The sequence below is a fragment of the Rhipicephalus sanguineus genome, chromosome 8, assembly GCF_013339695.2.
Source record: "Rhipicephalus sanguineus isolate Rsan-2018 chromosome 8, BIME_Rsan_1.4, whole genome shotgun sequence".
NCBI classification, from domain to species: domain Eukaryota; kingdom Metazoa; phylum Arthropoda; class Arachnida; order Ixodida; family Ixodidae; genus Rhipicephalus; species Rhipicephalus sanguineus.
Window position 1 is genome coordinate 123,559,660 of NC_051183.1, and position 22,579 is coordinate 123,582,238.

General features: G+C 48.9%; 1 protein-coding gene across 1 annotated transcript in view; it reads left to right on the forward strand.

Moving 5' to 3' along the window:
- The first annotated feature begins 6,510 nt into the window (after positions 1-6,510).
- LOC119402347 (venom metalloproteinase antarease TserMP_A) overlaps positions 6,511-22,579 on the forward strand; it is a 64,837-nt gene continuing 48,768 nt past the window's right edge. Inside the window, exon 1 of the mRNA XM_037669491.2 lies at positions 6,511-6,630. Coding sequence (XP_037525419.2) covers positions 6,575-6,630 — 56 coding nt within the window. The 5' untranslated portion in view covers positions 6,511-6,574. The remainder of the gene's footprint in view (positions 6,631-22,579) is intronic.

Here is a 22,579-nt window from a genome sequence, read left to right on the forward strand (position 1 = left end):
GAAAATTTTCACATTAAAAGTAATATTGCGTGACAGAACCGTAGAAACGCACGAGTCGCCAGACATTGTAAGATGTGTACCGAGTAGATGGTTTAAATTTACCCAACCATAACAAAGCGCTCAGCCATAATTGATCATCACCAAAATGAGGCACAGCATCAACGACTACGTAGGTGCACATAGCGGCTGACGAAGCCCAACCGATAAGCAACGCGTATCAGATGGGTTGCCCGTTCGAGTTATGTTACTCGAATGCATAAGGAATCCTGGGAGTTTTGTTTCTTGCACGGGGAAGGGTAAACGTGGCACATAAATTTGCTCAAGCTAAAATAATACCTTCGATAATTACTTAGGAAGGGAGTATAAATTTTGTCATAAAATATGAATTAGCGAAATAGCCCCAACTCTTTAGATTTCTTGTGATGTAAAAAGCATCCTCAATTATGTGGACACTCCCGGCGGGTTTTAAAGCGAGAGCGTTAAAGAGCTCGTTTCGCAAAAATGCCTGTGTCAGTGCCGGCGTCATTGGTTGTGAGCGAAAAATCATCTTGTCCCTGACCAGAAAATCGATAAAGATTCGATTAAAATAAATAATAAAAAAGACTTCCGTTCAAGTGAGAATCGAGACCAGGCCGTCTGCGTGGTAAGCACGTGTTCTACCACAAATCTACGCTATTGCTTGAAACTGTTTCAGAAAAAAAAACACTATATGAATGTCACGTAGTCGAAGGAGTCTCCTTAACGCATGTAACATTGCGTGGCAGAAGCGTATAATCGCTCCAGGCGTCAAATCATGTGAAATGCGTAAGGAGAGGGTGTTTTAAAGGCCCAGCCATTACAAAGCGCTCAGATATATTTATTCATCATCAGCTGCAAAAGCATCAAGAAAGCGAGCAGCTGCGTAGGCTCGCGTGTTGCCTTTTGGACGCGTGGTCGGCCGTTCTTTGATTCCAATAGATACAATAATGGCCTAGTGGGCTGTTAGCAACTCTACTTGCCGTAGGCATTATAGGATAGTTTGAAATGGCCAATGTTACACGCACAGTCGTGCGTCTCTTTACGGCCCGGTTGAGGCATGCACCGAGAACCGCAGCTAGGCTAGCCATTAAGAAGGCGATGCGTACGGAGTCCGATGCGCTCAGGGTTCGACGCGCACGGCGTCCGATTTCTGCTCTTGAAGGCGAAGCTCAAGCGTCGTCTAAGTTTTATGCCATCAGTGTCGCCATGCCGTTCCTTGTACGTCCCACACTGAAAAATGTTCAGAAGAAAATGTTCCAGACAGGAGGACGGGTATTCGAACATGCGAACCCTCGCTGTACAGCACAACCTGTGAAAACAACTCAGCCACGATGAATACGTTCTCCAGCATACTAACGGCGAGAGTTTTATATACACCATCAAGCGATCGCGACACGAACACCTCTGAGGAGCTTCAACGTGACAGAGGTACTGTTGAGTATCAGCCGCAAGATTGCGCAAGGGGTGGGCTTTAAAGGCCATCGCCCCCTTCGTGTTTTGCTGCAGTTGTGATGCGCGCCTTCGCCCTGTACTTTGGTGCGCTCCTTTCACCTGTACGTGTTACACTTTCACCGCAAATTTTGCGCAGCAGCTACAGACCGCACGAAGGTCACTTCGCTCTCTGCAGTGGCCGTGCTTGGGAAAGGGGGGAGCTGCTTGCTAGAAGAGACAAATGAGTGGTTAATTAGTTGTGCACAATCAACACTTTATGCGCGGTGAACCATAAAAAGCAATGATGCTCGCAAAAACCACATAGATGCACACAGGACAAGTACGAGCTAACAACTGCCACATTTGTTCGTTCATGCTCGCCCTGTGTATACTTGCGTGTTATTTCGCCGAGTCGTTCTTTTTGTTGAAGTAGTGCACTGCAAGTGTCGAGATTCTAGCCTTTCTGTGTATGACACTGAAAATTTTGTTTAAATATTACAATGCTCACTTCTTTTTTTGTTTCATATTTATGCAACCGGCTCGTTGCCCTTGTAACCACTGCCTTAACCTGCCATGGTGGTCTAGTGGTTAAGGTGCTCGAATACTGACCGGCAGGTCGCGGGATTGCATCCCAGCCGCGCCGGCCGCATTTTCGATGGAGGCGAAAATGCTAGAGGCCCGTCTACTTAGACTTAAGTGCACGTTAAAAAACCTCAGGTGGTCAAAATTTCCGCAGACCTCCACTACGGTGTTTCAGACGATCAAATCGTGGTTTTGGGATGATGAACCTTAACAATTATTGTTATAAGCACTGCCTTGCGCAAACCCTGGCCAAATGACTTGCAACTTTCCAGAATATCTTAGAACCTTCAGATAAGTTTATGCGCACAACGTCAACAATATGATTTATTCTGAAACTGACGCGACCGTTAACGATAACGCCATAATTTTTGATGTCACATCTAAAAATACCGACGCGCATTACCGCTTGTTAGATTGCCGACGACCGACGTCTGTGCATGCCGCCTTCCTTGCACTTTACTTGTTGCTTCTTTTGCTGGGCACAAGTTCGCCCAATAAATTGTTTCATCTTTTCCGGCTGTGTTTTTGTTTTTTCACCGTGTAACCCACGGGACATGCGGCCTTTGTGGCGAAACTATCAATTTCTTGACGCGAGAACTATAATTAAGACGACGTAGGCTGAGCTGTCCGCTGCGTGCTGTTTGTAAAGCATATATCTACCAATGCCGCAGAAGTCTGCATCCTGCCGTAGTGGGGAATTCCCCCATTGCTAAAAATCCTCTCGTGAATTCGGAACGTAGAGTACTAGCAATTTTTGTCATGAAGGCGACACTCTTAGATGCCTCATCAAATGCAAAATTTGGGAGTCGGCGTCGGCGCGATAGATGCAAAAAGTCATTATCATATGACGCCGTCACGACTTCGCAGGTCGCCAAAATTTGTGACGGCATCATGACGTTAGTATGACGCCAAACCACGTGGCGTCACGTGATGACGTCCTCAAACAGTAACGCGGTTCGGTCAAAGGTGGACCGATTCCGGGGGGCACAGCAAAACCACGTGTGATGCAGAAGGCTTACATTGTCTCCGATCCCGGGGGCAGTGCAAACAACATTGGGTGTATAAAGCTTTCGTAGGAGGGGACAGTACAATCGACTGGGAAGAAAAAAGAGGCGGCTTTCGCCTTCGAGCTGTTTTAGGCAAATGCATCAGGGACCATCCGAGTTTTATTTTACCTTCCTGAACACTATATTAACATGATAATCCTTGACAATACAGATTTTTATTTTGTGTGCGTTACCTTACACTGATATTACATTGCGTCCAGTCAAATCATATTTGAGAATGGGTCAGTACAATATTTTACTCATTTCGTTCATTCAGCAGGACAATAATTCAAGCTTAGCGTTTCGAGAGGGTGACATTCGGAATGATATTTTTTTGCAAAACGGAACTATGTTTACACGTACGAACTCTGCTAAACAATGTCGAAGGTTTCAGGTGGACTAGGTGACCTTTTGTATGGTTTCCCGCTATTCTGGAAAAAGATCACGGTGTCGTTGATGCAGCCGCCTCTGGCAACCAGAAAGAAAACACCATTCGGTGCGCGTAAAATGGAGGAGCTCTTTGTAAACTGTCTTAGCACCTACTGCAACAGGATCTGCCAAGTTCCCAGTACGCCATAACTTTTAATCAATATGCGAATTTACAAAGTACTTGCAAAACGGCTGCAACGCAATGAGTGCACCTACGTAGCTACACACTGTGTTCACGCTTGGGCTAATGATCATGGTGATGCATTACGGCTTAGGCTATTGTAATGGGGGGGGGTGCAGCTTGAAATCAACCACGCGTCACACATTTCACATGGTGCGACGCTCGGTACGGTTGCACGCTTCTGCCCAGTAATATCGGATCTGTTAATGTGGCACTACGACCGACCGTGACTCTTCGTGACTCTTCCTTGTATAGGGTCGTTTTCTCAAAAAGTTTGAAGCGCTGGCGCGGGTCTGTAGTAGAATGCTTAGCTGCCACGCAAAGTGCCCCAGTTCAATTCCGGTTCAAACTCCGGTTTTACAACGTAAGCTCTAATGAGCTCGCATCAATAGATGATTTTCGAGGCGTAGTTGTCTGCCGCCGCCACCACCAGTCTCTGTCGCAGATATCATGCGAATTGAGAGAAAAAAAAATAGGGTTCGTTGATGAATCGGACCGAGGTCTTCTGCGTGGCAAGTAAGTGCTCTACCATAGCCACACCAGTGTTTGATCTGTCTCGCGAAAATAGCCTATACAAGAACTATATACAGCGAGGAAAGGAGTTAAAAAACGTCATATTGCGTTGCAGAAGAGTAGAATCACAGCAGGAATCACGCCGAGTGAATTGCGTAACGAGTGGGTGGTTTAAAGCTTCTCACTCACTGCAAAAGCCCAAGCCATAAATCGTCGCCATCCTCATGCTCATCAGCTACCCACGCGCGCATATTGCCTTAGAAACGCGTAGTCAGCGCTTCGGTACTTCGTCAAATGCGATTGATTTATTTCGTCGTGGGTAATGCGTAACTTTACTTGCAACTGCACTTGCAGAGAGTTTACAGCGGGCTCTATGAATGCCCCTCCGCCAGCTTTCGCTGTGCCTATGTTAACCGTTCCGCGCAGGCCTGGTGTTTTTTATGGTCACAGCGTTAGATGCATCAATGCGAAAAGTTATCATCTGATGACATCACAGTTCACCAAAATTTGTGTTATCATCAGGATGTCATCACATCACATTGTCACTTGCTAAATGGTGGGCCGATCCCGGAGGCACTCTTAAAAGGTGCCGAAAGCTTGCAACGCCTCTCATGCTCCAGGCGCGAAAAATTGATGTAGTACAGTACCGCACACATATTATGTCTGACGTCGGACGAATTTTATGTAAGGGTAGCTTCGCTTTAGCTTTGCAAAAATGAAATGATGTACCTTACGAAACTGTGACATAGGATTGCCTACAGCAACATCTTGTTCCCTGATATGTATACTGAATGTGTTTTTTCTGTATATATTGATGTGCAAATGAGATAAAGTGTGGTTCTTAGTCAGCGCCGTGTCTGTGTCATGTCGTCTTTGTCTTGTTCTGGCGCAGATCCTTTGTTGAAAAAAGTATCTCGAAGCAGTAAGAAAAAAAATAAATATCTATTAAAAGGCCTATAGACCCTTTTCGAAAAAGGGCGCCCCTAGCACCGCGCACGCAAACTACAGTGTACCGCCATTGTGAGGGCACCGCAGCAGACGACGCAGGCTTCGGCAACGTGCCAGTGCGTGACATTTAAGCACCGCCGAATCGTGAACCGTCATCAACGTTTTTCGCAGAGAGGGCGCGTTGCAATTGTGCAGAAGTGCTGCGTTCCCAGTGCCACCATCGAGGATATCGCGACAAGAACAGCGATAAGGCACGCGATAAAACTTAAACGAACGCACGTGCTCTCTCTCCGTACGTGATGTCAAACGGACGTGCGGAAGGGCGCCGTTTTGTAAACGCGCTACAGAAACGGACTAGTCTTCTCCCCAGTGCCTGCATGCGGTGAATTGCGATAGATTGTTTGTGCAGAAATACTGCGAGAGTTCGTAAGGCCAGCTAGAAAAATAAAAATGAAGTTGCGTACCGTTCATTTAGTAGCGACAGTACTCGCATATCGTAAGCCACGTGTCAACATTTTTTAGTACATACAAACAGGGACATAGGCAGAAATTTTTTTTCGGGGGGGGGGGGGGGGGGGGCACCACCTTGATCTGAAGTGGGGGCCGGGCAGGCAGATGTGGTCGAGTGTCATTTTGTGCTCTGTGTGCTATGGCAAAAGATTTCGGGGGGGGGGGGGGGGCACGGGCCCACTGTGCCCCCCCCCCCCCTGGCTATGCCACTGCATACAAATATACCCAACGCGTGGCGTCCGGAAAATAGTTGCGTGGTGTGGCTTGCGGCAGACAGGATTTTCACCGGTTGCGGTCGCATAGTTCCGCGACAGTCGCGTCCTTCCTTTCCTTCGGTGAGAACTTTGTAGTTCATGGCTTTCGGTGAGAAGTTTGTAGCTTCGGCGAGCCTTTCTTTCCCGGTCCGGGCGCGCACGCGAGTTGGCTGTGGTCACGGTCCCGCAACCGCGGCAGTCGAGCCAAACTGCTCGTCCAACCCGTTGAAGAGTACAAAATGTTGCTCATTGTGCATCGGAAGCACCTCAGATAGAGCGACGGAGATTACTAAGAGCTCGTTCAAGCATGCAAACGGTGAGCTTTCAGCGGATGACACGGACAACTAGCCGCCAACACAAACATCGCAGCACTCACGCATTTGACGGCTCGCTTTCCATGCCCTCACGATGGCGCTGGCTATCCCACGCTCCTTTGCGAAGCGAAACTGACGAAAAGCCCACCGTCAGGTGGCGTATTTATGAAAAGGGTCTATAGAAACAGAGGGTTATAGAAACATTCTTCACTTGAGCCGAAAATTCTGTGAAGATCATTCAGTCAATGCGTATTTTATTTTCAGGAAACAAAGCAGGGTTTTCTTCGGAAACTACCTGGTCACGATAAAGTACTTGACAAGTCATCTTACGATGAATTTTTAAAGTTTATGGAAAAGGAAGCAGCGATGTTCAGTGATGCTGATGTTGTTGTCTTGCTTACCAGGTAAAACTGTGATCTGACAAAAATGTATGAGTGGCATTTACCCAGTTATTTCACCGACATTGTCAGGTGATATTAATGGTGACTGCAAACTACCTTTTATACTCGTTCATTATGCGCGTAGCAAAGCTGTTTCTTACTAGCTCATTAAGTGTGGTTCAAAAAGATGACGGAGTGCACGTGACTGTTCCTCTACCGTGTTTTCATCCCTTTCCCTGAACATGGTGAAATGAAGTTTCGAAAATTGAAATAGATATTGCGCACATACTTGGCAAGCTCACTCATCAGTCGACTACTCAGACTGAGATGGGGCCGTGAACTCATGTCTGAGAGAGCCGGATAATTGATATTTCGATGAGATTTTGTCCCAGTAGGGCAGGTTGAGGAAAATTATCACGGGGTTTGTTCTATTAAGGTTGACAGAAAATTTCTTGAGCCTGAGTCTGAGTGTGTCTCGCTGAGGGAAATGTTGGTGAGTGTGAATGCCAGTGAGTCTATTTCAGGAATATTTTGGTGAGCTTGAGACCTAATGAGTGCGGTTGAGGAGAGTTTTTATGAGTCTGACTTCGAGTGAGTCTGAGGAGAATTTTGGTGAGTCGAAGACTCAGTTATTGAGGTTAGAGCACTGCACGGACTCGGGCCTACCCGAAAACCCCGGCCCCGCCCAGCCCACGAGCAGGGCCGGGCCGGGTAAAGTATTTTTCGCGGCGGGCCCGGGCTGGGCTCGGGGTCGAAGCTCCGGGCTTAGGGCCGGGCCCGGTTTTGAGGTGGCGAGCTCGGGTCGGGCCGGGCTCGGACTTGTCTCAGTTCTTAAAGAGACACTAAAGCGATACAATGCATCGGTTAAGACTAATAACGTGCACTCTGAGAACTGAAATGTAATTAGTTTCACCATGGTAACGAGAAAATGAAGGGCACATTTCCATTCTTAAATTTCGCGCCGAAATCTCCATGCGAGACATCACGGATTTCAAGCTATATTTGTCGTATTTTGGGGACATTGGGTCAAGGAAACTTCTTGAAACTTTGTATGTTTTATGGATGGCCCCCTCAGATGTCAATGTATACTTATATTTACCAATTAGGAACTACGTGGATCCCAGTAGACGCCGTCAGTATCTATGCCGTCATGGTGTTTGTTGCACTATTTTGACAGTGGCGTTGGCACCCGCGTTTTCTTTTTGCGTGTTTTATCGCTTACCAAGACTCTTGTCGCAGAAGGCGTGGTGATTATGGAATTTTAAGAATAGTTCACACGCCAGACTCAGACGTAAGCCGCGAGCCCATGAGCTGTGCACCCGAGCTGTACCTGGCGGTGCCCTGGCCAAGGCGAGGAACGCCGGTGACTGAGCTGCCGCACCGCAGCTGTGGCGAGCAGCATTCCATCACGGCGCAGACGGTGCTGTGCTGGCCAGAACCCTCACGTGAAACCGCTACGCCCGGGCGGTGATCAAGATGTCGGAAACGAGGTCCGAGGTCGCGCTGGTCCAGGCATCTCCTAGACGACGCCCCCGCTGCTCGAGAGTCGTGAGATCATGGGACTCTTCTTTCTCACGTGCTGTGGTGGTCGTCCCGACGGCACCCATATCACAGACTTTTGATATCCTTTCATTTTGCACATAAATGTTTAAACACGTCTCCCTGTCTGTTTCCTGCGCCGCTGCACAATAGTGGAAGTGCTCGAACCGTCCTAAACATCACGAACATGTATATTAAGGATTTAGGCAAAGTATATTCGCTTGACGAAATATGTGGCTTGCAATAAAAATCACTAATTCCGTGTCAGGTGATGTCCCTTTACCTCGAACCAATGCATCGAATGAGTAAGCGTCGAGAAGCTTATTCGCACCTTTAATAGCAAACTGGAATAAACCCCGAAAATAGATCTCAATCACTTATATATATATATATATATATATATATATATATATATATATATATATATATATATCAAAACGTTTATTGAGGGAAACAAGAAAAGGAAAAAGTGTTTAGGAAGCGGGTGGGTGGGGCCCCTATTCCAGGGCTCCACTGGATTGAGCGGCCCTCCGCGCCTGGTCGAGGAGTGCTAGTTGCACCACCCGATCCTCACTGGCAAGCAGTCTCCCACTGCTCCCTTCCGGAAATTTTGCCGGCTATTTGCGGCGAGTTAATTTCGGGTGGCCTGATCTGGCAATGCCACGTTATATGGGCGAGAGTGGGCCTGCCTCCTCACCACGGACAGCTATCGCTGTACATTGTGGGGTCAATGGCATATTTTAAAGAAAGGTTCGGATATGTATGTGTTTGTATACGGCGCCAGTCGTAAGAGTCCCGCCCGGATAGATCAGAGTGGGGTGGACTGTACTGTCGTCGCTCAAGCCGTTGGTGCTCAAGGATGTCTTGCGGTAAGAAAGAACTTTCGTCGGAGTGGTCGGCCGCTCACTTGATAAAAGCACGAGCTGCGCCGTCCGCTCTCTCAGTGCCATCGAGTCCTGCGTGACCCGGGCACCAGATGATCGCATGGACCTGCGTTAGGTCGGGTCCTAATAGGCGAATGGTGCTGTGTGGTAATCTCCCGGTGAGAAAGAGTCTGCATGCGACCTTGGAATCGGTAAGAATAAGTGATGATTGTCCCAGGATATCCTTAGTTTTAATAGCTAGCGCGATGGCTGAAGCTTCTGCGGTATTCGCGGACGCAGCTCGAGTAGTGGCGCATGTCAGAAGCCCTTGACTTGCGGCCGCTCCTACAACTGCGAGGGCGTACTTGTTGGTACCGCATCGGGAGACATCTGTGTACACCGTGTCAGGATTTCCCCCGAATTGCCGCTGTAACTTGTGAGCTCGAGCGTTTCTACGGCCTTTGTGGTATTGTGGGCTCATGTTTTTGGGAATAGGGGCTACTAAGATCCTTTCACGTACCTGTTTAGCCATGGACTTCAGTTCTTCTCCCGCATACTGAGGACGAGATGGGTAACCTACACGGCATGGCAATTTTCTTCCAGGAGTGGTTAAGCTAAGCCTTTCGCGTTGAGAAATGAGCACTGCCGCGCGTAGCTCCTCACAATTATTGTAGATACCGAGGGCTTCTAGGCGTTCAGTGGATGTTCCAATTGGTAGGCCGAGAGCTGCTTTGTACGATGTTCGGATCAACGCATCTAGGGCCTTTAGATCTGTTTATTGGGGTCCTGGAAAGGAAGACTATATGTGAGCCGACTGAGGACAAAAGCCTAAACATGCCGGAGCGTCTCAGCTTCCTTGAAACCTTTTCGGTGATAGGTGACTCTATAAATCATACGGGAGATCTGCTTCATCGTTGCTCGGAGAGTTTTGATTGTGTGGTCCACTCGCTTGTTACTCTGAAGCCAGAGTCCGAGGACTCGCATTTTCTGGACCTTTCTTATCTGGTAGTCTGCTAGAAAGAGGTTGACCGGCTCGTGAATTCTGCGGCCTCGGCCTCGGATTCTAATAAATTCAGATTTTTCGGGGGCACAGGTCACTCCGTTGCGGCGAGCGAAGTTTTCAACAGCGGTCACTGCGTCTTGTAGGATTTGTTCTTTTTGTCCACCTACTGCCAGTCCTACCATTGTAGTCTGACCAGCGTAGGCAACCTTCTACCGGTACAACATAGTTATGAAGGCAACATTGTTACGAAAGCATACACCATTATAATATGGAATAAAAGAGCCCTGTGTAAGCCGTGCATGACAAACACTGCTGAAAACTGCAAAGAAAACCATACTCACAGGCATTTACAGATTATATTGAAGAGTGGCACAACGTTCGGGAACAAGAGAAATGAGGGGATGAGCTGGACAGCTATTTTGATTCTGACGAGGTCCAAAAAGACATCCTAAATGTACTCTAGTGGTGGAAGTTAAGAACTTCGAGTGCCGACGTCTTCACATTTCTCAAGGCAGATGTGCACCGCTTCGGCTAGCGCAAGCAGTGCAAGAAACTTTAGCGCGGCAAGACATTTGATGCAATGGCGCATGGTGTGCTTATAACAGAATCTTTCTAATTTCATTTTTCGTACAATAACATGCGAGCAAATTAACTATAAACTATGCCGCAAAACTTAGAGACTGTATATAATAGCAGTGGTGTGATATATGAAAAGAATGCTACGGCTAATTGTTTCTTTTTTTCTATTCGGGGCGCTTCTTATACGTATTTCCCAAGTGCAAGTGGGGCGCGCGGTTCGTTATAATTTTTATTTGGGTGAGTCCATTTACGACAAATGTAATAAATTTCGGTTTTTCCCTCTATTTCTCTAGATGTGGCAAGGTGCTACTATGCTGAAGATAGCTGTTACATATCCAGAAGGATGCACGGTTGGCTTCGTCGTTAGTCAAAGGGATACTGAAGAGAAAACGACTTTTGTCGTATTTGTAAATTACTATTTCACAATTTCAAGGTCACCACGCCTTCCGCGAGAAGACGCACGGTAAGGTAGAAAACGCGCAAAAAGAAATTATGGGTGGTGACGCGATCTCGAAATTCCCGCTTCAAATGCCAGAACGTCATAGATTGCGACGGCGTCTGCTAGGTCGAACACAGTTCCTAATCGGTAAAAAGGAGGCGCATTGTCTTCCGAGAAGGCCGTAGACTTACGAAGCTTTAGGAAATTTCGACAAGCCAAAGTCGCCAAAATACAAAAATACGCTTTGAAATCCGTGTTGTCACGCGTGCATATTCTGGCGCGAAATTTAAAAATGAATTTTTCCCCTTAATTTTCTCCTTCATTAATGCATCTGTGTTGGTGAAATTAACGACATTATATTTCTCACAGTACAATTTATCAATCTAGGGCGATTCGTTGTTTCAGTCTCATGCCCATTTAAATTTCAATACAGATAGCGATAAAAACAAAGTGAAGAGAGCGTTCTGTTCTCTGTCCCCTCTTTCTTCACTGCGCTCCTTATCGAAACCGGACTCATCCTGCAAACCACTTTTCTTCGGACAATCTTTGTTACAAAACGCTCTTGATGATCCCGATTGTACTCCTAGAAAATTAGGTACAGTATATACCATTGCCGAGCAAACATTCATCGTACCAAGTATGTCCGCTCAACTGTTTCCACGGTGAGTCAGCGCCGTTTTACAAGAAAGCACCGTAGATTAAAGTAAACTTTCCAGCGAAGTATGCGCCAAGCATGCCACTTAAAATTATTGCCACTTAAAATGCCTTTGCGGTCGATTCTATGTTCGGGCAACACCACCTAGATTATTGGCTCGGGCCCCTGTCGGGCCGGGCCGGCCCGGGTAGGCGAAATTTTTTCTCGGGTTTGGGCCGAGCCCGGGTCTCGCTTTGAGTCGCCGGACCGGGCTCGGTCGGGTAAATTTGAACGTGTCTCGGGCCCCGGCCAGGGCTGGGCCGAGAATCACAGCCCGCGCAGTGCCCTAATTCAGGTTGAGGAGGCTTTTGGCGAGTGTGAGCCTGAGTGCGTGCGGCTGAACAAATTTGTTGTCATTATCGGCGCTAGTGAGTTTGGCTGAATAAGACTGAGGCGAGGTTCAGCCTGCGTGACCTAAAACTGAACAGTATTTTGACGAATCTGTGTGCGAGTGAGCTTGGATGAATATATTCTTGGCTAGTCTGGGTACTAGACGTGGTGAGTGTAGCTCAATGAATGAGTACGAGTGAGCATTATTTGTTTCGCCGAACTAGGCGATGATATTTAAATGTGAACTATTTCTTAGCGAACTCCTGCAACATTGAGCGTATCTATCTATCTATCTATCTATCTATCTATCTATCTATCTATCTATCTATCTATCTATCTATCTATCTATCTATCTATCTATCTATCTATCTATCTATCTATCTATCTATCTATCTATCTATCTATCTATCTATCTATCCGCCTGCGACATTGTACACTCGTGGCGGTTTCGAAAAATGTGATGTATGCCAAAATTGGTATGGCGTGACGTAACTACATGACGAACATAAATGACTGGTCATAAGATCAAAATCATGACATACATGTCATGAACGGCATGATTTACATGCTATGGTCTTAGTACGCTAGCGGCCGTTTCGTTAACTTGATATATACCAAAATTGGTATGGCGTCACAAAGGCGTATGATGAACATAAGTGACCGGTTCTAAATCATGGAACGCATGTCATGTATGACATGATTTAGGTAATATTGTCCCAGGGCGTTCGCGGCCGTTTTAATAAATGAATGTTGCGACCAGTATTCATACTCATCTTCTCACCTGTATATACTCATCATCACCGCTTGGGTCTGGGAAGCGGGGCTCAGGATTCAGGGAAAAAAAGAAGAGTCTTGCGGCTTGAACGTTGTCTCACAAGCGGTGGATTGTGCTGTCCGGTCCCTCAGTCCTCTCGCTCTACCGGTGCACCTACGACTTCCACTACAGTACAATCTGGAGCTCCGTTCAGGTTGCCGCTGTCCGTAACCGATGCACCGCTCCTCTTGTCCCCTTCGATCAGCTACTTCGACCCCACGCCAACGCCCCGAAAACTAAATAGTGCGGCTTCGGGAGGTAAAGGTGCATCATTCGGGCTAAGTCAAACTCTCCGCAGCGGCCCTCAAATGTGTTGTTGGTATGTGTTGAAGGTGTATGGACTCAAGCATTGGTAGACACGGGTGCAGCGCTTTCCGTCATTAGCACTGAACTGTGTTCTCGCTTGCGAAAACTAAAAACGCCGTATACTGGACCACTCCTTCGGCGTGGCAATGCAGTTCATGTTCAGCTCGTTGGTTTGTGCACAGCGCAAGTTTTCATCGACGGCATACTTCAGCACATCCAGTTTCTCGTGCTGTCATCCTGTACCCATGCACTTACCTTAGGATGGGACTTTCTCTCCTAAGCGTCGGCCGTGATATATTGTCATCAGCGAGTCGTTCACATGACGGACACAGAATATTCACCTGATGACGATGCTCGTAAACTGCGTTTCGTCACGGCGGCTGATTGTTCCATTCCACCTGGCAACGAGAATGTTCTCACATTTACGTCTGATACTTTCGTTAATGCTGATGTGCTGCTCGCTCCATGCGATCGCGGGATATCCGGTGGCATTGTAATTGCGCCTAGCTTGGTCAGGTTTCATGACAGCTGATCGTTAGTCACTGCACGCAACAATACATCTCGGCCACTTGTTCTGTCCCAAGGTACCGCTGTGGCCTGCTTTGCTGACACCGAGCCTCTTGCCCTGATGCCTCTTCACGCAGATGCACTACTGTCGCCTACTGCAAATGATCACCATGCGACGACCAATAGCTTTAACTGCCACCATCAATCCTGATGCCTCCGCTGCGCAAAAGGAAGATCTCATAGCTCTACTTCGAAAACACAGTGCACCCCAAGCTTCTGGGGCGCACTTCCGTCACAGTGCACCGCATCGAAACCGTGGGCAATTCGATTGTACGCCGCAGACCATACCGCGTGTCTACCGCAGAGCGCAAAATCATCGAGGACAACGGCACTGACATGCTGAAACGCGACATCATTCGGCCGTCGCCCGGTTCTAGGTCGTCGCCTGTTGTGCTGGTGCGGATGATGCACGTCTCGGTACGATTTCGTGTCGATTATCGAGCAGTTAATAAGATCATGCGCAAAGACGTATATCCGATGCCGCGAACTGACGATGCCCTTGACTCCCACCAGGTCACTGAATATTTCTCAAGTCTCGATCTCCATTGAGGGTATTGGCAAATACCTATGCACGAAGCGCACAAGCAAAAGACGGCCTTTGCAACACATGATGGCCTCTATGAGTTCAAGTTCAATAGCACAAAGTTATTTGTGAAATTAGGTGGCAAACCATCCTATGTTATCTGGATGACACTGCCATTTTTTCTTCACATTCCGTCAGCATCTTGAGCGGATGAGCGAAGTTTAGACGAGCATTTCTAGCGCTGGGCTTCAACTCAATACGAAAAATTGTCGGTTCGCCAAGAAGAACACCATAGTGTTGGGCCACCATGTAAGTAAAGATGGCGTTCGACCGGATCCTGAAAGGGTGACCGCTGTGACACGCTTTCTTCGTCCCGAAAATCAAAAGCAGTTACGCAGTTTTCTCGCCATAGCGTCTTATTTTCGACGGTATATCCACGACTTCGCCTCCATCGCATCGCCACTGCGCAAGCTGCTGACGTCGGGCACAGCCTTCACTTTGACAAACAACTGCGATGTTAAGGTGTTTATTGGACGGCACTCAGTGGCAATACGCAGTGGCGACAGTCAAGGCAAAAGCTGAGACTCCGAACGCGCGTGGCGTTCAGAAGAGAACGACCCACTAAAAGCCTCTGGAGAGCGCAACCCATTAAACAGTACCAAGGATTCGCCACAATTACCTCGGGTACTAAAAGGGAGGCGTCCGGCGACCCAACAGCTTGTCACTATGAGTGGGTCGTAGGAGGCCTTGAGGTGCTCCACGTTGAATACGTCGCGCTCTCGACGGCGCATGACCGAAGAAGGATCAATGGCTTCGATCAGGTTGTTCACCGGGGAGGTTTCTTCGACGACACGGTAGGGGCCTTCGTATTTCGGCAGTTGTTTTGTAGAGAGGCCAGTTGCAGTGATAGGGACCGAGAGCCATACGAGCGCTCCCGGGGGAAACTTGGGCTCAGAAATGGTGGTGTCACCTTGAATGCTGTTCCGTCGCTCTTGTTCATCCATCGTAAAGGTCTGGGCAAGCTCACGACACTCTTCAGCAAGTTTGGCTGTGGTTGAAATAGGCGCAGACTCAGATAGATCCGGCTTGTACGGAAGTATCGTGCCTATGGTGTGCGACGGATGCCTTCCGTACAATAAGAAGAATGGCGAAAAACCCGTAATGCTCTGAGAAGCGGTATTGTATGCGTAGGTGACCAATGGCAGAATTTCGTCCCAATTTGTGTAATCGGCGGCGACGAACATTGAGAGCATGTCGCCGAACGTGCGGTTGAAGCGCTCGGTTAGGCCATTCGTCTGCGGGTGGTAAGCAGAAGTTTTGCGGTGAACAGCATGACACCCTTTGAGAATGGCTTCGATGACTTCCAACAAGAAGACACGGCCTCGTTCGCTGAGAAGCTCCTGGGGTGGACCGTGGCGCAGTATGAAGCGGTGTACCAGAAAGGAGGCAACATCGCGCGCTGTAGCCGATGGGAGGGCGGCGGTTTCGACGTATCGCGTGAGATGGTCAACAGCGATGATGGCCCAGCGGTTATCAGCCGACGTCAGAGGAAGTGGCCCGTACAAATTGATGCCCACGCGCCCAAATGGCCGGTTAGGGCAAGGTAATGGTTGTAGACCTGCTGGCGACACGTGCGTTGCAGGTTTTCGGCGTTGGCAATCGAGGCGCGAGCGAACGAACTTCTGCACGTAAAGGAACATCCCTCGCCAGCAGTATCGTTGTCGAATGCGGTGGTAAGTTTTGGATACCTCAGAGTGCGCGCATTGCATATCAGAGTGGGATGACTCGCGCATTTCAGAACGCAGACTGCGAGGTATCATGAATAACCACTGGCGGCCGTTGGCGTTGTAATTCTGTCGGTGCAGTAGGTCGTCACGAATGGCGAAATGGTGGGCTTGACGAGGCAACGCGCGAATAGATGGTGTTGCCGACAGATCAGTGAGCAAGTCGATCAAGGAGGCGATCCATCTGCCTTTGCACTGTTCGGTAGCGATGGTACGAACCTCAATGGAAGAAACGGCAATGAAAGATACTGAGCAGAGGGCGTTGTCGTCAGGCAAGGGGGAGCGTGAAAGGGTGTCGGCGTCAGCATGCTGGTTTCTGTTACGGTACAGCACGCGGATGTCGTAGTCTTGGAGGCAAAGTGCCCCACGGGCGAGACGGCCTGAGGGATCGTTCAATGACGACAACCAGCATAGCGCATGATGATCGGTGGCGACATCAAATGGGCGAACATACAAATGAGGTCGAAACTTTGCAAGAGCCCAGATGATCGCCAGGCAGTCTTTTTCCGTGACGATGTAATTGGTCTCAGCTCTAGTAAGCGTATGACTTGCAGATGCGACGACATATTCGGGGAACCGTGGTCTGCACTGCGCAACGACAGCTCCAAAGCCTACACTGCTGGCGTCCGTGTGTACCTCGGTTGGGGCCGTAGGGTCGTAGTGGCGTAGTATGGGAGGAGACGTCAACAAACGACGGAGCTTTGCGAACTCGTCGTCGCACTCGGCCGACCACGAATTTAGGGGCCCGTTACTTCCAAGCAGCTTCGTCAGCGGCGATATGTTGGTGGCAAAGTTACGTATGAATGGTCGAAAGTACGAACACAGTCCTACGAAACTGCGCAGTTCTTTCACGGACGTAGGTTTGGCAAATTCAGCCACGGCCCGAAGCTTGGTCGGATCGGGAAGGATTCCGTCCTTGGACACGACGTAGCCGGGGATTGACATCTGCCGTGCTGCAAATCGGCACTTCTTCAGATTGAGTTGAAGGCCGGCGTTCCTCAAACGCGCCAAAACATGCCACAGACGTTGGAGATGCGTGAAGTCTGGAGCGAAAACGACGACGTCGTCCTGGTAACGCAAGCCCGTCGTCCAGGTAAACAAGACGTCGTCCATGTAACACAAGCGTCAACAGCCATGGGTACTTGCCAGTGCCCCGAGCACAAATCAACAGATGAAAAGAATTCTGCTCCTTGTAGGCTGTCAACAGAGTCGTCGATTCGCGGCAGCCGATAAACATCCTTGCGAGTGATCTTGTTGAGCCGTCGGTAGTCCACACAGAACCGCACAGAACCGTCCTTCTTCGCAACGAGAACAACAGGAGAGGCCCATGGGCTGTCAGAGGGGCGAATTACATCGTGTCGAAGTATATCGTCGACTTGTTCATTAATTAACCGACGTTCTGCGGAAGACACGCGATATGGCCGTTGCCGTAGTGGTGGTTGGGCGCCAGTGTCGATGCGATGCGCTAACATTGGAGGTGCGGCCGAGAAAAGTTTGCCGACATCAAAAGAAGAGCGAAATTCTTCCAACAGGCACAGAAGCTGAGAACGCTGGACCGATGTGATGTTATCAGCAATGGAACAACCAAACACATCAGCAGGTGACGAATCGGACGTGCATACAGCACTGAGCCTATGGGAACTGGGACAGAGCGTGTCATCCGGCGCGTCCATAACTTATGCGTATTCGAAGGGTTCCGCTCTGCCGAGACATTCCCCTCGCACCAACGTAAAAATGCACGGAGATGAGTTAGTAACAAAAATAGCGGAGCTGCCCTGCGTGACTTCCACAGTCGCGAAAGGTACCAGCAAGCCTTTGCTAGTGCAAACTTGGTCGGATGGCGAAATGCGTGCAATGGTGTCGGAGAGACCAGCGCAGTCGACTGACACAGCCGTTGAGGAGTTTGGGACACTTTGGTGTCATCTTTGACGAGGATCTTGCTCGATACCGATCAACTGTCTGCTGGCGTCAAATCTAAGAACGGGGAGAGTTCGATTTCGGCTGGCGCGCAATGAATTACGGCGTCGTGGCGGGAGAAATAATCCCATCCCATGGTGACGTCGTGGGCGCATGCAGCAATTATGATGAACTCGACGTCGTACAGAACGTCCTGAATGACGACGCGAGCTCGGCGTCGCGTGATGGAGAGCGACGGGTCATCGACCGCTGCCGGCGGTGCTCCTCATGACTTCGGCAGAGCGTTATGACCTCTGCCACTGTGCAGGGGGTTTTGACGAGTAGCATCGTGAAGGCATTGCCGTCGATGCCTTTCTTAATCTGCCTGATCTTGTCAGACTCAGGCATGGTGGCGTCGGCTTTCTTACATAAATCGAGGATGTCTTCTATGTAGCTCGTGAAGGATTCACCGGCCTGCGCAGCTCGTTCTCGTAAACGCTGTTCGGCGTGCAGCCTACGAACGGCAGGGCGGCCAAACACGTTGATAATGGCGGTCTTGAAGTCGGACCACGTCACGAAATCTGAGGCGTGGTTGTTTTATCACAGGCCTACCACACCCGCGATGTAGAAAACCAAGTTGGCCAATTTTCCAGTGTCGTCCCATTTATTGGGGACAATCACGCGTTCATAAATCGCGAGCCAGTCCTCCACGACGGTCTCATCCGCTCCTATCTGCTCCGATCTGATCCATCGCTTTTGACACCCTCAAGGCGGCACTGATATTTGACCCCATGCTCTGTCATCTCGACGAGAATGCTCCTACTTGTCTGCACACCGACGTTAGTGGCCATGGCATCGGTGCCGTCCTACTACAGCGTGATAAAACCGGTCGAGAGAGAGTCGTTGCCTACGCCAGCGTAACTCACATATGCTGAAAAAAACTACTCGATCACATAGCAGGAATGCTTGGCTGTAATTTGGGCAGTAGAAAGTACCGCCCGTAACTTTACGGAGGCCATTTTACGATAATTACCGACTACCACGCGTTATGCCGGTGTTCATGACTGAAATATTTGTCCGGACGCCTCGGTATCTTCGTGCTCCGGTTGCAAGGGTACGCATTGGACGTTCGTTGTAAATCTGGGAAAAAAACACCAAGATGCCGACGCCCTCTCTTGTTGCCCTCTCCCACTGCCATCTTCTCCGAGCAAGCCTCTTCATCACTCGTCCCATGAGTATGAGGCTACGCATCCACTTAGGTTATTGGCGCAGGCGGCTACTGGCACGCTGTCTTCCAATCGCTGCGCTAAGTTGGCCTCCTGTCAACAGCAAGATCCATGCTGCCTTCGCATTGTTCAGTGCCTCTGCGCAATGTCTTCATCACCTAATGCCAGCTTGTGCCGACAACTCGTACACTCCAAGCTTGAAAACAACCTGCTGCACCGATACGTTTACAATGATTATGGACACCGATGAGTTCCCATTCTACCACGTTCACTTCGCGCGCACGTCCTTGAGGCCTTTCACAACGACCCGTCTGCTTCCCACTTAGGATTCCGCAAAACATACAGCCGCATTAGGAGCCGTTTCTTTGGGCCTGGCCTCTCCACTTCTGTTGCGAAGTACGTCTCTTCTGGCACACTATATCATCGGCGCAAGCGGCCGACTTCCCCTCCTGCTAGCTTGCTTCAACTAATCCCGTGTTACGAGGAACCTTTTGCCAATGTTGAAACAGACCTAGTCGAACCTCTTCCCGTCACGTCTGCAAGATATCATTGGATCGTGACAGCGGTTGACCATCTCACGCGGTACACAGAGACCGCTCCTCTACGCTGTAGTTCTGCCTCTGACGTGGCCACCTTCTTTCTCGAAGCCATTGTCTTGAGTCATGGTGCCCCCGCGTCCTAATAAAGGGACCGTGAAACTGTTTTGACGATTTTGTGCGAACACATTGGGCCGGGAGAGCAAGCTCTAAGGATCATTTTCACACTGAATTAAGCTCTGTGCGTAAACTGTGTAATTTATTACAAGGCATTAAAGCTGCGAATCGCCACCGATCACAGCGCCTCCGCCGAACGCATTTTCAAACCACCCACTTCAAGTGCGTGTCGTCTTGGAAGCGCGACGTCACGCAGGCAGCTGGTCTTCTTGAATATGTTCATTTCACGTCACTGAACCTCCTGTGTGCAGCAAGCATCGTCTGCCTGTGTTAGAAAGTGCTCCGCGTTGACGTAAGCTCAGCGATAGTGTTTATCTCGAGGTTTATTTTCTTGGACACAATGAATTGCCCTAGCAGTGTTTGGTACCACATATCTAGCAATTGGTGACTTGTAAGGCTGCGACATCGTGCAATGTTCGTGAGGCATCTGGCGAGCGGAATCCCTTCAGCTTCTCGCTGCAATGAGCGTCGCGCTTTCGCTATCCGTTCAACGCCACGACCCACGTGTCTGCGGCTGTAATTTCATCCTTGAAGACACAAACACATTGCCCGAGTTTACGCTTATCGGTGATAGTTCTCGAATTCTTTTTGTTTGTCCGCATTTTTTTCCAGGTTTTCGTTGTACAGGAAAATAAAATAGGATCGGCTGGCAGTGTGGCGGCACCTGTCGGAGCAGATATCAACCACTCCGCGAGCTTCGTCTTTGTTGCCAGACGGCGTGCTGCCGGGCACACTGGGCTTCCGAGATTGCGCGCAACCTGTCCGCGCGCAAAATCGGAGGTCATGGCTGGCCGACGCTCAAACAGTCAAGTGCGCTCATGAGAGCGCCGCGATCGCCGGTGACGTCAGCGTGTCTGTGAGTTGAGGGTGCAAGTCTGGCCGCTTCGGCGCACGGGGAAATTAGTGTGAGCATTATTTATACAATTCATCGTCTCGCTAGTAGATTCTCATCATCACTACTTGGGTCTGAGCAGAGGGACTCAGGCTCGAGGGTCAATAAATAAGAGTCTTGTCTAAATGTTGTCTCACGATATATACAAGTATTGGTATGGCGACACATTTCTGTATGACGAAGATAAATGACAGGTGTTCACAGAAAAATCATGACATGCATGTCATGTAGAGCATGACTAACATGGGATGCTCATGGTGCTCTCGCGACCGTTTTGATAGCTTGATATTCAACCGAAGTTGGTATTGCGTGACGTGACTATCTGACGAACACAAATGAGAGATAATAACATGAGAATAATCATATGCATGTCATGTACGGCATGATTTACATGTCCCGCTCATGGTGCGCTCGCGGCTGCCACGCTAGCTTGATATACATAAAAACTGATATTGCGCGACATGACTCTATGACGAACGTAAATAACAGGTGGTAAATTCAAAATCATGACATGACCGTCAAGTAGGGCATGATTAAAATGACACAGTCATCGTGCGCCACCGCCATTTCGCGCGCTTTATATGTACCAACATTGATATTGCGCGACGTGAGTGTATGACGAACCTAAACGGCAGGCAGCATTATGGACATAATGATAAGCATGTCATGTAAGGCATGATTTACATGCAGCGCTCATGGCGCGCGCGCGGCCGGTTTGCTAGCTTTATAAAAACCAATATTGGTATTGCGCTACTTGATTGTATCACGAACGTAAATGACATGTGGTAACATGGAAATAATGACATGTATATAATGTAAGGAATGATTCACATGCCATGCTCCTGGTGTCCTTACGGCCGGTTCACTGGTTTGATATACACCAAATTTCTATTGAGCGACGTCACTGTATGGAGAACACCAATGACAGGTGTTCACATGAAAATCATGACGTTCATGTCATGTACGGCATGACTCACATGGCACATTCATGGGGCGCTCGCGGCCGGCCCACGTCCTTGATATATGCAAAAACTCGTATTGCGCAACATGACTATATGAGGAACATGAATGACAGGTATTAAAATGAAAATAATGGTACGCATGCCATGTAAGGCATGATTTACACGCCACGCTCACGGTTCGCGCACGGCCGGTTCGCTAGTTGGATATACACCAAAATTGGTATTGTGTGACGTGACTGGATGACGAGAATAAATGGGAGGTCGTGCACTGGACATACTAGAGTATGCAGCTCCTCCCTGACTGCTTCGCACTGAAGGGATTCCACAGTGCGTGCGTTCTGGCGGATGTTTCGCCTTGGGTACACTACTCGGCGATAATTTTGATTCATTCCGTGTGAATGACATGTCTGGTAAAAGATTCAGAATATCATACAAGGGTGTGTACTTATGGTACCGCTGATACGATATATGAACAAAACCACTTTTTTCCACCTTCTAGCCTGTCTTGGAGCAATAAACGCCTGTAGGTAGAACTCTCTGGCATAGATGAGAAGAAAGAAGGCCGGCGCTAATTGCGATTGCTGCGCTAATATTTGTCTCGCATGCACCCTACGTGAAGAAGGCGATGCACTCCTATCTGACAAAGTCAGTTAACTTATTTCGCCATTTGTAACAACTTACAAGCACTCGCACTCATCGCATCGGATGAATGGATTGATACAAGTTTATTTTAACAATCAGTATATATGTTGTTTTACCCTTGGGCGCCCGGGAGCCCCCTGGCCGACGTCTGTAGGCAGGTCCTGTCGACCAACTGCCGCTCAGACGTTCTTGGCTGATGTA